The sequence below is a fragment of the Diachasma alloeum genome, unplaced genomic scaffold, assembly GCF_001412515.2.
Source record: "Diachasma alloeum isolate Michigan unplaced genomic scaffold, Dall2.0 Dall_scaffold_00672, whole genome shotgun sequence".
NCBI lineage: Eukaryota > Metazoa > Arthropoda > Insecta > Hymenoptera > Braconidae > Diachasma > Diachasma alloeum.
In genome coordinates this window covers 33,591-46,856 of record NW_021680804.1, presented here as the reverse complement: position 1 = coordinate 46,856, position 13,266 = coordinate 33,591, and the positions used below count along the sequence as shown (strand labels likewise).

Below are 13,266 nucleotides of genomic sequence, written 5' to 3'. Positions count from 1 at the left end.
CTTTGTACTGAAGGGGTATATATATTTTGATTGATGGCGATCGAGGCCATTGAGGCGAGTATTTTGAGAGAAGAAAAATTGAAATCGGTGTGGTAGTTGTTGAGATATCGAGGAAAAACGAAATTTAAACAAATTGTTATATCTCAGGAACTACCGGACCGATCGGGCTGAAACAGTCCGCTAAAGTTGAGTTCAGTCATAGCTACAATGAGCCACAATTTCAGCTTTTTGTCTTCAAATTTCACCGTATTTATGTTGAATTTTCTAAAAATTAATCACCAAAAACCCAACTTGTCACATACATACATACAGATATGCAGGGATCGGCAAACATGGTTACTAAGTAATTTCAAATGAAGATTGCCGTAGATTAATCAAAGATTCTTACTTTTTCATTTGAATTTGAAGAAAATTTTCAATTCACAATTATAATAAAACAATAATTCATAATTCATATTTGAATATTGAACATATTTTATTGAACATATTTGAATTTGATTTTTCAATTAATCAAATAATCATTCTTGCGAAGTTGATTACTGACTTATAAAATATTTAAAAAATTAATGTTGATTCATAATTGATCTTTAAAATTATAAAATTGTACAATACAGTACAAAATCAGGTATTACATGCCTGATTTTGTATGTAATAAAATCATTTTAGTTTTGTATTACTATTTTGTCTATCTCTGCAGACATGACCCTAAAAACATTATTTCTTCACATTTCATAACATCCTAGACAATTTTCAATTAAAATTAGGAACTCGAGAAATCGGTCAAATACAAGGCTTCCATTCGGAAGGAACAGTCACAGTACTTGGATATCTTTAAATAGTGTTACCGCTTCGCTACTGAAATGCCTTTTTTGAGCATCGGCAATCAATTCCATTCGATGGATATAATTTTGTTAATAACATAAATATGTTGATGACACTCAAATATTCGCTGAATTAATTGAATTCCATTGTGCCCTCCTCCGGATATCAAATGTATTTTTGGAGCATGAAGTAGTTAATTAACATTACTCACTAAACACAATAACAGTTTGAAAAATTCGAATGGTGCTGCTGCAGTATTATGCACCAAGTGCGTATCATCCCTGTGCGCTAATTTCGTGGAACCCGTAGGCGCATGTCCGCAGACTGAAATATACATTCGCAAATGTGGATCGATGCCAAGGGACACAAACCGAGCCAAACAGTTGTGCACAGACGTTCATAGACAAATGGAAAAACCAGCGGTCTCGAATATGCAACGATTCAACGTTATCACTGACGCCATTTTCGCTTCAAATTTGCAACTATCAGGGTAATAACTCGCCAACTCAGTCAACGTGTCAACCACTCAGTCAGTCGCATCTCAAAGTACGTTCAGCCACGATTTCTCAGACTTCATGGCTCAAAAACCTAGTTTATATGTGTTATTTCTGTTCTTTATTCGTTTTATCGATAACCCTCGATTCGATCACTAAATCAAACTCCATACTTGAACTTCTTGGAACGCGAATTCAGCGAAATCCGCAAGAAATGGGGCTGAAAAAATCGGCAAAAAAAAGGGAGAGATTAATTGCAGAGTACATTTTCGCGTGTTGACCGTGACCTACGCAAAGACCGGGTCAAGGTCAATCCTCAGGAGCACGCGCAAGCGATAGTAAGTGGAGTTCTTGATTTAAAAAAAGTATATGGAATAGCATTCTCACCACATATAGAAGCGGTTCAAGTGACTCCCGGGGGAATCATCATTTTTAATTCCTCGTTATGGCTCAAAAAATCATGATGGGTGCGTCAAGATGTGCTGAAAAATTTCAGAACTATTAAGTATTCCGGATTTTTTGTACTCTTTTTCTTCCTAAACAAATTTGTGTGCCGTTAAAAACACCTTGTACTGAGAGAATGCTGTTCGTAACTGAAAGATAACTGCATGAGTTGTATAATGGAAATGGCAGGAAAATTTCTTCCTTAACTAGAAAAATGCCAACTTGTTTTACTTCTCGAATTTTCGAGATCTTCCGAAAAGCATGTTAAAAAGTGCAAATTTTTCTTGTGGAATTCCATACACAATCCTAGTAGGTACAGTAGAGGAGCTCATTGAGCATTTGGCGGTTCTTCCTCATGTATTTTCGAATAAGAAAGATTTAATAAAGGGGTAATTATTTTAAAAAACTAGGGTAAACAGGTTAATTTCCGGACGGGGGTTAGTGTCTGGATAATTTCAACTTGCATTGAATATTCCGTAAATAAAATGAAATTTGGACTGATTATTTCACCTTTCAATATTATTACTCGTGCATAATCATGTGATCAATCATTTCTTCTATCGATCGACATTTAATAAATAAAAAAAAATAGGGGAGGGTGGGGGAAAACGGCCCCCCTTCAATTGTCAATAACTTGTGAATGACATTGTGAAAATTCCCAGTTTCAACTTCATTTTGAAGATAATTTTTCATTCTTCAAAACGAGCTCTAACTCATCCCAATCGGATTATTGAATCGGAAAATATTGACGATTGAAGGGGGGCCGTTTTGCCCCATCCTCCCCTATAGCTCAGTTATCCAGAAATTAGGGTTTTCGGCTGCATTCAACTATTTCTTAATTTAATTATTCTTTCTTTTGTTAGGATAAACACACCAGTGTTTGTACTCGTCCAGTGATTAAACTAATTTGTATATTTATCGTAGAACAAATGCTCAATGCAGTGAAATGAAACTTTTGTCCTTTTTAATAACCAATATGAATAACTAATAGTGTTCATGAATTCAATGAGACCTCGTGAAAATTTCTAATAATATTGAATTTTGGTCTTTCGATCATTGGTATTTGACGACACTTAATCGTTCAAACACTGGACAGCTTACCCTGTTTTCACTTCAAATAATTTTTTTTTCCTAATTAAAATATTCTTGAAGGTATGGAAGCCATCATGTCCCCATTTAGGTGACTCTTTTATTTTAGATCCCACCACGAAACTCGAATTTCCCTCAACCGTCCAGTAATTAGCCTGCACGGACAGAAATGTTCAGTAAAAATGAAGGAACTCACAATTCACTCACCGATTATGGAATCGACTCAGAAAATTCAAGTGACGGTATCATAATTTTTCACAGGAGATTCAGATAAAAATTACGTATCGCTCTGGAAAAATTCCGTGACAGTTCCGTAAAATTTCCTACAACCACATTTCGCTTCGGAATTACGGAAATGATACGTAATTTTCATTGAATATTTCTCTTCGTGTGTTCACCCTACTTAGTTTCTACGATGTTTAACTCTAAAGAATGGAAATTTCGTGAGAGCATTTCTTATTTGATTCAAAAAATGAACTAACAAATGATTTCTCATTTGAGTCAAACACTTATTGTTGCCTGCATCAACAACACATGGGGATAGAAAAACTCAATAACTTATGAGAATGCAATCAACTAAGTCATTTCGAATTTTTTCCGGAAATCCATGGGGATTAACGTCTTGAGATATACCTCAATAGCACCTTCAATCTTCTCAACTTCTCTTAGGAACAATCATTCTCAAGTAAGAAAAAATATTCTTAATTTGGCTATTTTTTTTCTATATAGAAACCCCGGAAATATTTATTTCCACGTTCTCCTCATGATTGTCGAGGGCACGCCGAGTTTCAGCAATTGTGCAGTAGATGCTCGCCGTCATCAACTGACAGAATTATGAAAATTATTTCCCCACTATTTGAATACTCGAGAGTTATTTGTCGGGTCTAACAGCAGTGCATTTTATGCAGCCTCTGTACAAATAAACTAGGCATTTATGGTTTATGAAACTGGTGAAATGCTTTTCCGCAAGTCTTGCGTAATTCGATCCCCATGGTCGCTGGAATTAAGTTCTCCGTGAATAGCGTGAATCACAGTGGAAATGAGATTTATGGATAGGTCTCTCATTATACGAATTTTCTGTTACGAATGTTGCCATTTCTTTCGTCGGGTTGTTTTTTCCTTCATCCCAGAAGTCTGTAAGAACTGCTCGCGTTTGTTGCGTTGACGCTTCAACTTCCTCTATGGACAACTGATCATTAAAAAAATTACAATGATTTTTCCTGCTGCGAGTCATGTACGCAGCATTAATTAACATTTTTTGTTGGAGGACGTTGAGTATTATAAACTTGATTCACTAATGCTGAGTTGCCTTTCAAACTGTTATTTTAGATGCAATTGTTAGATCCATATGTTGGAATTGATCTTCGGATTGTCCTTGATTATGTGTTTAGATGTTGGAAATTTGCAAAAACCTTTGCAAAAATTTACAACGCCGTTCGCTAGGGAATTCTTTTGGAAAGTCTAGAATATTCCATGAATAAAATAAACATTGTACTGATTATTTCACCTTTCAATAATATTACTCGTGTATAATCATGTGATCATGTGAAATAAAAAAAAATATCGCCCAATCGTCCAGAAAATTAGGGGTTTCGGCTGCATTTAACTATTTCTTGATTCAATTATTCTTTGTTTTGTTATTTTCACTTCAAATAATTTTTTTCTGCCAATTAAAACATTTTTGAAGGTATGGAAGTCATCATATTCCCATTTAGACGATTCTTTTATTTTAGATCCTACAGCGAAACTCGAATTTCCCTTAACCTTCCAGCAATTGGCTAGTTTAGCCTACACGGAGATGAAATTTTCTAGGAAAATTCATGTACTAAGCACCATAAACGATTCACAATCCGCACACTAGGAAATATTATTGTGTAGCACCAGAAACATTCTCGTGCAGCAATAATTTTTCCGATGGTGAACGACAATTTTTCGGGCATGGCATGACAATTCATGCATTCATGCATTTTTTCTGGTGCTGTACAAGAATTTCTCTGGTTCTACTGTAATTTTTTTAAGTGTGCCAATTGTGACTCGTTTATGATGCTAGCACATGAATTTTTTTAGAAATTTTTTTTCAGTGCAGACAGTTCGTTTTTGTTGAAAAATTTGCATCTTTCTTGTGCGATTTTCTCAACAGAAAAATATTCACTTATAATACTACAAGAGAGCGTCAAAATTATTGGGTAATTCAAACAAAGGAGCCGAATTTTTCAGCGTAAAAAATCACGTGCACGTAGGGCGAGTGATTTTTCTGAAAAACTTGATGACTGCATTTGTATTAGGGAACCTTGAGGGCTACCCGATTCATTTTGAAGATCGAGTACAAATCATGTAGGTTGACCACGTGACGTCGAATGGTGCAATTTTATTGGCTGAAATTTGGATTGGAAGATTAAACAATAGAAAATTTTTTAAAAATTCGGATTTTACTACAACACTCATTTCGTTGACCTTTTTTTTCTAGAGAAATTTTCTGACTTGAATTTCTTAACATTTGTTTATATTGTTCTATACTGAGACGCAGTCACACCCAGGGAGAAGATCCTTCAAAAATTTATGTGGGAAAATAAATAACAAATAACTAATGGAAAATATCTGCAAATAGTTTTCACAGAAAAGTGGAAAAAAATTATTTTTTTGTTTCGCGGTATTTTTATACAAAAATTACTTGGAACACTGTAGATGTCAACAAAAATTTCCATAAAACTAATTGCATTTACAGTTAAAGATTGACGTAAGCATCTTTTTTACAAGAGTAAATTTTTTTATGGTCAAATGCCATGAAACTTTGGCAAAACGTTATTTGAACAATTATAAAATGATCGATCTATCGCTCAGCTCTTCGTCATATTGTCAATATCGATTTTTTTGTTTTTTTGTTTTAGTTGATATCGACAATATGACAAAGAGCTAAGCGATAGTTCGATCATCTTATAATGGTTCAAATAACGTTTTGCCAAAGTTTCATGGCATTTGACCATAAAAAAATTTACTCTTGTGAAAAACTCCGGCCAAAATTGCTTACGTTAATCCTTAAATTCCCTGCCGTGTCAGATTTTTTTGGAATTGAAGCAATAGTTACATGTCAGTTTGCAATGTTGTGAATTCAGTAGCGATGCTGTAAAACGATTTAAATCGATTTCGCTCTTAGCTGAGTTTTCGAGGAATATCTTCGAATCTAAAGAAGATAGAGAAATTTTCTTAATAATCTTTTTTATATAGCTTAATCCGCTCTACAAAGAAGGTTATAACAAAAATTTCGCTATCTCCCTTAGATCCGGAGATATTCATTGAAAACTAACCAGCAGTCAAAATTTATTTGAACCGTTTTACCGTTTCGCTATTGAAGTTGAAATCAATTTAAAATTGGATCGATCAAGGAATTTCTCATTTATCTTAGGAATATAACAAAATTGAGGTTTTTAGGTAAAGAAAATTGTTTGATATTTCAATCACAGTTTAGATTCAAATCCGATGTGCAAATCGAAAATTAATTTCAATTCAATTTCCGATAGTTGAAAAATACTGAAAATTAGTTCACTAAATTGAATTTTTTAATCGAAATTATTTCATAGCAATGTATTAAAAATGTTGGGATTTTGTATTTTTTTTTTGCACGTGAAACCACTTTGAATGATTATCTCCCGACTCTTGAGGTCCTTTCGGTCAGAGTAAAAGAAAGAAATTGGCATATTGAAACCGCCAATATTAAAGCAAGGACAATGATGCTGGGACTTGCGTAGTTTCTCCGATGATAAATCGATCGTCTTTCGGCGATCTATGAATCTCACGTCATCAACCTGGAAATTCAAGGAGTGGAGACTTCTATTCAATCAGTTGACTCTTAAAAGACATTGATTTCAACGTTTGTTCTTTTTTTCTGCGAAACAACGTTTTGCTTTCGCAGACACTACGTAATAACAAGGCTTGTGTAGAGTAGGGGACCATCAGCCAGAGACTTCTAAACTGCTCACTGCCGATCTTTGTTGTCAGTCTCGCATGGAAAGTGTATCGGTGCAGTTTTAGTTGCAGAACTGCTTTGACTCCAACTTTGCGGCTCGACTGTTATTTCATGCAGATCGTGGTGAGCCTGAGGACTAGGTCGTTAGCGTCAAAAGTACCTCGAAGTTGTTGAAGTAGAAACAGGGATTTTGAAAGAATAATATAATGAAAGAAATCTAAATTCTTCACGTCATTTCAAGAACGAAACACATTGAATTTCTTCTACAATTGCAAATTGGATTTAAATTCAAATTTAACCACCAATTTTGAAAAAGAATGCAGTAAGTTCACGATAAAAACGAATGTTTGAATTCCACACAACTTTTGTAGACATTTTTCAGACACTAAAAAACGTCTGAATAAAATGAAATTTGTCTGAATTTCAAACATAAATTAATCTGTTTGGGCACTTGTTCGTCTGAAATTCAGACACATTTTCATTTTATTCAAAAGTTTTTTAGTGTTTGAAAAATGTCTACAAAAGGTGTGTGAAATTCAGAAATTCGTTTTTGCTGTGTTTTCCTAAAATTATAATACTTTAGGTGAAAATTCTGCAAAGACCAATACGAGAGAAATAAATAGAAATGGTTTATTTCAATTCAATCAAGTTTATTTCAATCCAAATGAAGTTTATTGAATATAAAAATGAATGGGTTTACTTAAATAACTCGTAATAATGTTTTCATTTAAACTTAAACTTGATTCATTTTTGCAGTTTCATCCATATCAGGTAAATCGACTATTTTAGTCAGAGATGAATCAATTAATTTGACGCTGAGGAGGACGAATTTATCAGGATGTTATAATCCTTTATTTGAGTCAAATGAATGATTTAGTTTAAATGAATAAATTATTTATTTCATATAATTGAAACATTTTTATTGAAGTAAACATGTGAGTTTGTTGATGTTCATGAAAAATATTGCCGAAATGAATATCAAAATTCGAAATAAAGAGTTCTATATTTAATTCAAATAAATCTCTGGGATTACTAGAATAAAGGGGTGATTCTAAAATTTTTGTGCGTGTATAATGCCACAACTTTTAATCTCTCCTGATTCACATCCGATGATTGCAAACCTCAGAACTTTATCTTTCTATACTGAGATAAAAAATTATTCTTGCTAAATATTCATTTACTTCTTCTGTTCAATGTGGTTAATATTCATTTACTTCGAGGAATCATTAATTTTTTCTAAAGCGTATTTTTCCAATCGAGTCATTCCCAGGCGAGTCTGATTAGGTTTCAATTATGACAATCATGTTGCTCTAGAGGATATCTGTTGCACATGACCTTGGATGAACTCCTCCACTGATTGTTCATTTTTTTCTAAATTTCTGATTTTCAAGAAAGAAGAATTTCGGTTAATTTTTTAATGTCGATAATTATTGAGGGCATTCACTCGAGGTCATAACTAACATCATCATCTTCTAGAGCAATACAATTGTCATAATTGAAACCTAATGAGGATTGCCTGGAAATGACGACTGAAAAAATAAATACTTCTCTCAAATAAATGGATATTAGGCAAAAATAATTTTTCTTCCCAGTGTCCTCCACGTCCATCCATTCAATTATCCATACCGCAAAGCGACAATGATTGTGCAATGAAAAATCCAAATTTCCCTTGATGCGAAATCGTTCATTCCTGTCTCATTAAATTTGCTACTCCCCGCAGATCGATAAGAGCAAGAGCAAGGTATTTCTAGCGAAATCCATTTCTGTCCGTAGTGAATGATGCAGGCACTGGGTGCGATGGAGCAAACCGTTGGCTGGGCGGCAGAGGATGTGCCCGGGTGCAACGACCTGCAATCATTACTCGTAAGCATCAAGCGAACTAGTACATCAATCGAGAGTGACTTAGACAGTGGTTATCAGGATGTCTGCTTGGATAATCATTCAGCAACCCCAGCAACATCCAAAGATTCCCAGGAGTCTGACGCTGATTCGACTGACAAAGACACTAATTCCGACACTGAGTCAATGAGACAGGCGAAGGACCGGAGGATCCACGACGAATCGGCAGATGAGAATGTGAAGCAGTTGTTGTCGGCTGCTAATGAGGTAAACCTCTTACCAAACTGGAGTGAATTGGAAAAAAAGGAGAGGCTAGAGGTGGTCAACGGTTATATTCGTCAATATTTTCCAAATGTGCCGGAGAGTCTGGTGGCCAATTGCTCTGGGAGTCTGCTAATACCCGATGACTCAGGAAATCTACCGTCTGAGGTGCCAGATTGGCTGGACAAGGAAAAGTTTGCTAGGGGTCAGTGCTTGGCGAGGAAAAATATATTCGGAATCTTTTTCTCTAACGGATTGGCGTTGTACACTTTGTACTCGTTCGAGGACGGGCTCAAACCTGTGATTATGACTGGACGGTCTTCGGATCCTTACACATCTTTTAAACGGTAATTTGGAATGATTATGAATGAAAAAATTCAATAGATCATTTTAGCACATTTGCATTTTTTGCTTCCGAAGGGAAGCCTTGTATTTGGCCGATTTTTAGATTTTCTAATTTTGATTGCAAATGGGCTAGAATGTTACGAAACGTAGAGAAATGATGTTTTTAGGGTCATGACTGCATGTATGTATGTGACAATTAGGGTTTTTGATAATTAATTTTTAGAAAATTCAACGTGAATACGGTGAAATTTGTAGACTCATTGTAGCTATAATTGAGCTCAATTTCGGCGCGCTATTTCAGCCCGACCGGTCCACTCGTTCCTGAAATGTAACAACTTGTTTAAATTTCGGTTTTCCTCAATATCTCAAAAACTACTGCGCCGACTTCAATTTTTGTTGTTTCGAAATACTTGTCTCGTATTAAAATATGTATATCCTTTAACCCTTTCACGGGAGCGTCCTACCAATCCCTGTCGGTGTGAGCAGGAGTGGGGGTACGGGCAACCGTGCTATGGCGCTGTTTGTGTCAATGCGCCTTCTCGTCAGAGGGTAAATATGAACTTTGGGGATATTGCCGTTTTCCTGTTTTTTCATGAAAAATTTTCTGCGTGCGATAACTTAACAAAAAATAGAGGTAGCAAGTTGAAATTTGGTATGTTCCTAGCTCTTATAATAAACGGAATAAATTATTTGGTGAATTTCAACAACTAGTTATTGAACTTCACCAACTAGTTGTTCAAAATAGTAGATTGTGCACCAAGGGAGGAAAACAGGACATTCCAACCCGCGTGTGGATTACTGCCCGAGGCGAAGCCGAAGTGCACATACTATTTTTCGTTATAACTACACGGTATAGTTCGATTTTTCTTCGTAAATGCAGGGAGGAACGTGGGTTATGTCATTCCGAGGATCGTCAAAAACAACAGAAATCCGAAGAATGAAATAAGCCACCTTCCTCCCGCCATTTGAGGAGGAAAATCGCACTTTCCGTGCAGATGTGACGAGATAGTACATTACATGCTCGAGCCTTGGAAAACAGATCACCGTCCCCCACGCGCAAGATTGCCTTCCGAGCCGAAGGCGAGGATGGCAAGCACGTGAGGGATGACCACGAAAATGGGGTTTTCTGTACTGCTTCTCACGATTTCTCGTCTGGGAATTGGTATTACATACATCCCAAACTCGAAAACTTGAAAATCACTACAGAAAAATATTGTTCCTGGGCTGTTGCGATGGAGTTTTTTTACTCGTGTGGTTGGCCAGTCCTCGCCTACGGCTCGGAGGCCAACGCCACACGAGTAAAAAACCCCATTGCAACAGGCAGGAAAAATACCATGTTCATGTCCCGTGACACGAAATATACTATTTCGTGTATAATAATAGTATATTTCGTGTCGAGTGCCACTGGGGTTTTCGGCTCAGGTGAGGTTGGCGCGCCGAGCCGACGGCGAGGTGTTCCAATCACACGAGCCGAAAACCCCTGTGGTACTAGACGCGAACGATATTTTTTCGTACTGATTTTCACTTTTACCAATTTGGGGAAGGGTCAAACTAATCAATCCCCCGACTAGGAAAAGTGAGAAGCATTATGGAAAAATGAATTATCCACCAGTTATTGAATTTCAACAAGTAGTTGTTGAATTTTAACAACTAGTTACTGAATTTCAACCAGTTGGTGAATTTTAACAACTAGATGGTGAAATTTAACACCTAGCTGTTGAAATTCATCAACTAGTTATTGAAATTCACCCGATGCATAATCGGAAGGTCCCGTGTTCAAATCCCGGTCTGGACTATCCATTTTTTTCAGTGAAAATTTTCTGGTTATCCATATTGAGAATAATCCCGGTTCCTCTTCTACCTCATCCAAATCCCATCCAAACATTTCCTATGACGTCACGAAGATGTGGAACGCTATATAAATTCCCTTCTTTAATGTAAAAATCACGAATACTCATGAATAGTCAAGAATTTTTGTGGATCCCGGTGCCTTGGCAAAGTGCCTTGGCACTTTTCGTTGCCTCACATGCGAAAAGTTCCGAGTTCAATTCCCGGCGGGGTAAAATGGGGCGTTCTAACCATTTAAAGTCTTAATCATTATCGCCGAATACCCTAACCGGGTCGAAGTGATGTAAAATAACGATAAAAAAAAATTGTTGAAATTCATTCAACTAGTTGTTGAAATTCATCAAATACTTTTCTCCGTGTACTAAAGGTTGGTATTTTGGATGGGCACAATCGGCGAAACGGTTCCTGAGGTATGCAACCTTTTGTGTAAATATATTTGGTTAAATATCTCACAAACTACTCAATGGATTGGATGTTTACTTTTTTCAAAATACTCGTCTCGAGGACTTCTATTTGGATCAATCAAAATAGCTATAACAGTTTCTCTATTGGACGATTTCGAAGCCTAGATGTTTTACCTATGAGGTATTGATGAATGGAGATTATGATAGTTTCATTAGATAAAAACAACATTGAATTCTTGGAAAAAATCGTCTTTATTGAGTTCAAGGACAGCAGAAATGTCAGTCGATATTATTCTCTCCACTCCTGATTGCACATCGAGTTCAATGGCCAAATTCTGGGTTGAAAAAATCTGCAATCCAGGAAATTGCAAAACTCCTCGTTAATGTTGAAATCCATTCGCAGGTTTCTGTCAACAGCGAATAGAATAAGAAATTGGTTCACCACTGATCCTTGGACAAAGGGAACGCCGGCGTACAACGATATGCAAGTAGTCAGGAGTTTGCACACTAGTGTTAGAAACACATTGCAGAAGATGTCTGTATCAGAGATCGACAGACTAGCGAAAATAAAGGATCCGATGGCGGTGAGGACGGATCTCCTGTTGAAGGACTTCAGGGCCTCTTGCCCAGCGCCCAAAGTTGGACAGTGTCCCTATGCGATTCCAGAGATGAAGGGAAAACGATCGAGGGGGCTGAGTCAGGGAGAAATGGGACTCACGATGTTCGGCTTCGTTGGGCTCCCGATATTGTTTCCTGAGGCTTTTGGAATCCATTACGCGAGTGAGAAGGATCTTGATGATTTTTGTCACCTCTGGAGAGGATTGGGATATCTTTTAGGAATTTGTGATGAGTGAGTAAATGAAGTCAAGTAACATATGAAGAAATCAACGTGGTAGGGTAATTATTTTTTCTTCTCGTATACCCTTTCGGGTTTTTACGATTTGTTTACTTTCCTCCCCTCAAATACTCTGTATTGCATTCTTCGAAGGTCAATGAAAAATCTCACTTGAGGGAAACACCTGCTCAGGTACAGTCGTCTCTTGCGAGACTCCCGCTCCACCATGAAACCGTGAGATTTAGTGTCACCAATTTTGCCCCCCCAGGCGGGAATCGAACCCAGGTCCCGCCCATGCCAATCTCACACTCTAACCACACAGCCATCGCCATCGGTGAATGCACCGATAGAAAATAGCATGTTTCGTCATTAGGCCGAAAAAAACTTTTCTGGCGAATATGAGTTTGCAGTCTGAGCCGAAGGCGAGGATTACAATTATATGAGCTAGAAAAGGTTTTTCCTGTACTGCTTCTCACGATTTGTCATCTGGGAATTGGTATTACATACTTCTCAAACTCGAAAACTTGAAAATCACTACAGAAAAATATTGTTCCTGGGCTGTTGCGATGGGGTTTTTTTATTCGTGTGGTTTACCAGTCCTCGCCTACGGCTCGGAGGCCAACGCCACACGAGTAAAAAATCCCATCGCAACAGGCCGGAAAAATACTATTTTTTCATTGGCCGTATGTCGAATGATATTTTTTGTCATTAGGGCCGTAGGCCACCTTACGGCCAGAATGACGAAATTTATTTNAGAATGAAATAAGCCACCTTCCTCCCGCCATTTGAGGAGGAAAATCGCACTTTCCGTGCAGATGTGACGAGATAGTACATTACATGCTCGAGCCTTGGAAAACAGATCACCGTCCCCCACGCGCAAGATTGCCTTCCGAGCCGAAGGCGAGGATGGCAAGCACGTGG

General features: G+C 37.0%; 1 protein-coding gene across 3 annotated transcripts in view; it reads left to right on the top strand.

Annotated features, from left to right (window-relative positions):
• Positions 1-1,206: 1,206 nt before the first annotated feature.
• LOC107044080 overlaps positions 1,207-13,266 on the top strand; it is an 18,216-nt gene continuing 6,156 nt past the window's right edge. The window contains exons 1-3 of one of the 3 annotated variants that reach the window (XM_015265827.1): positions 1,207-1,368; positions 8,587-9,260; positions 11,914-12,360. In XM_015265827.1, coding sequence (XP_015121313.1) covers positions 8,590-9,260; positions 11,914-12,360 — 1,118 coding nt within the window. In that variant the 5' untranslated portion in view covers positions 1,207-1,368; positions 8,587-8,589. The other 2 variants (XM_015265829.1, XM_015265828.1) reach the window with 2 other exon arrangements.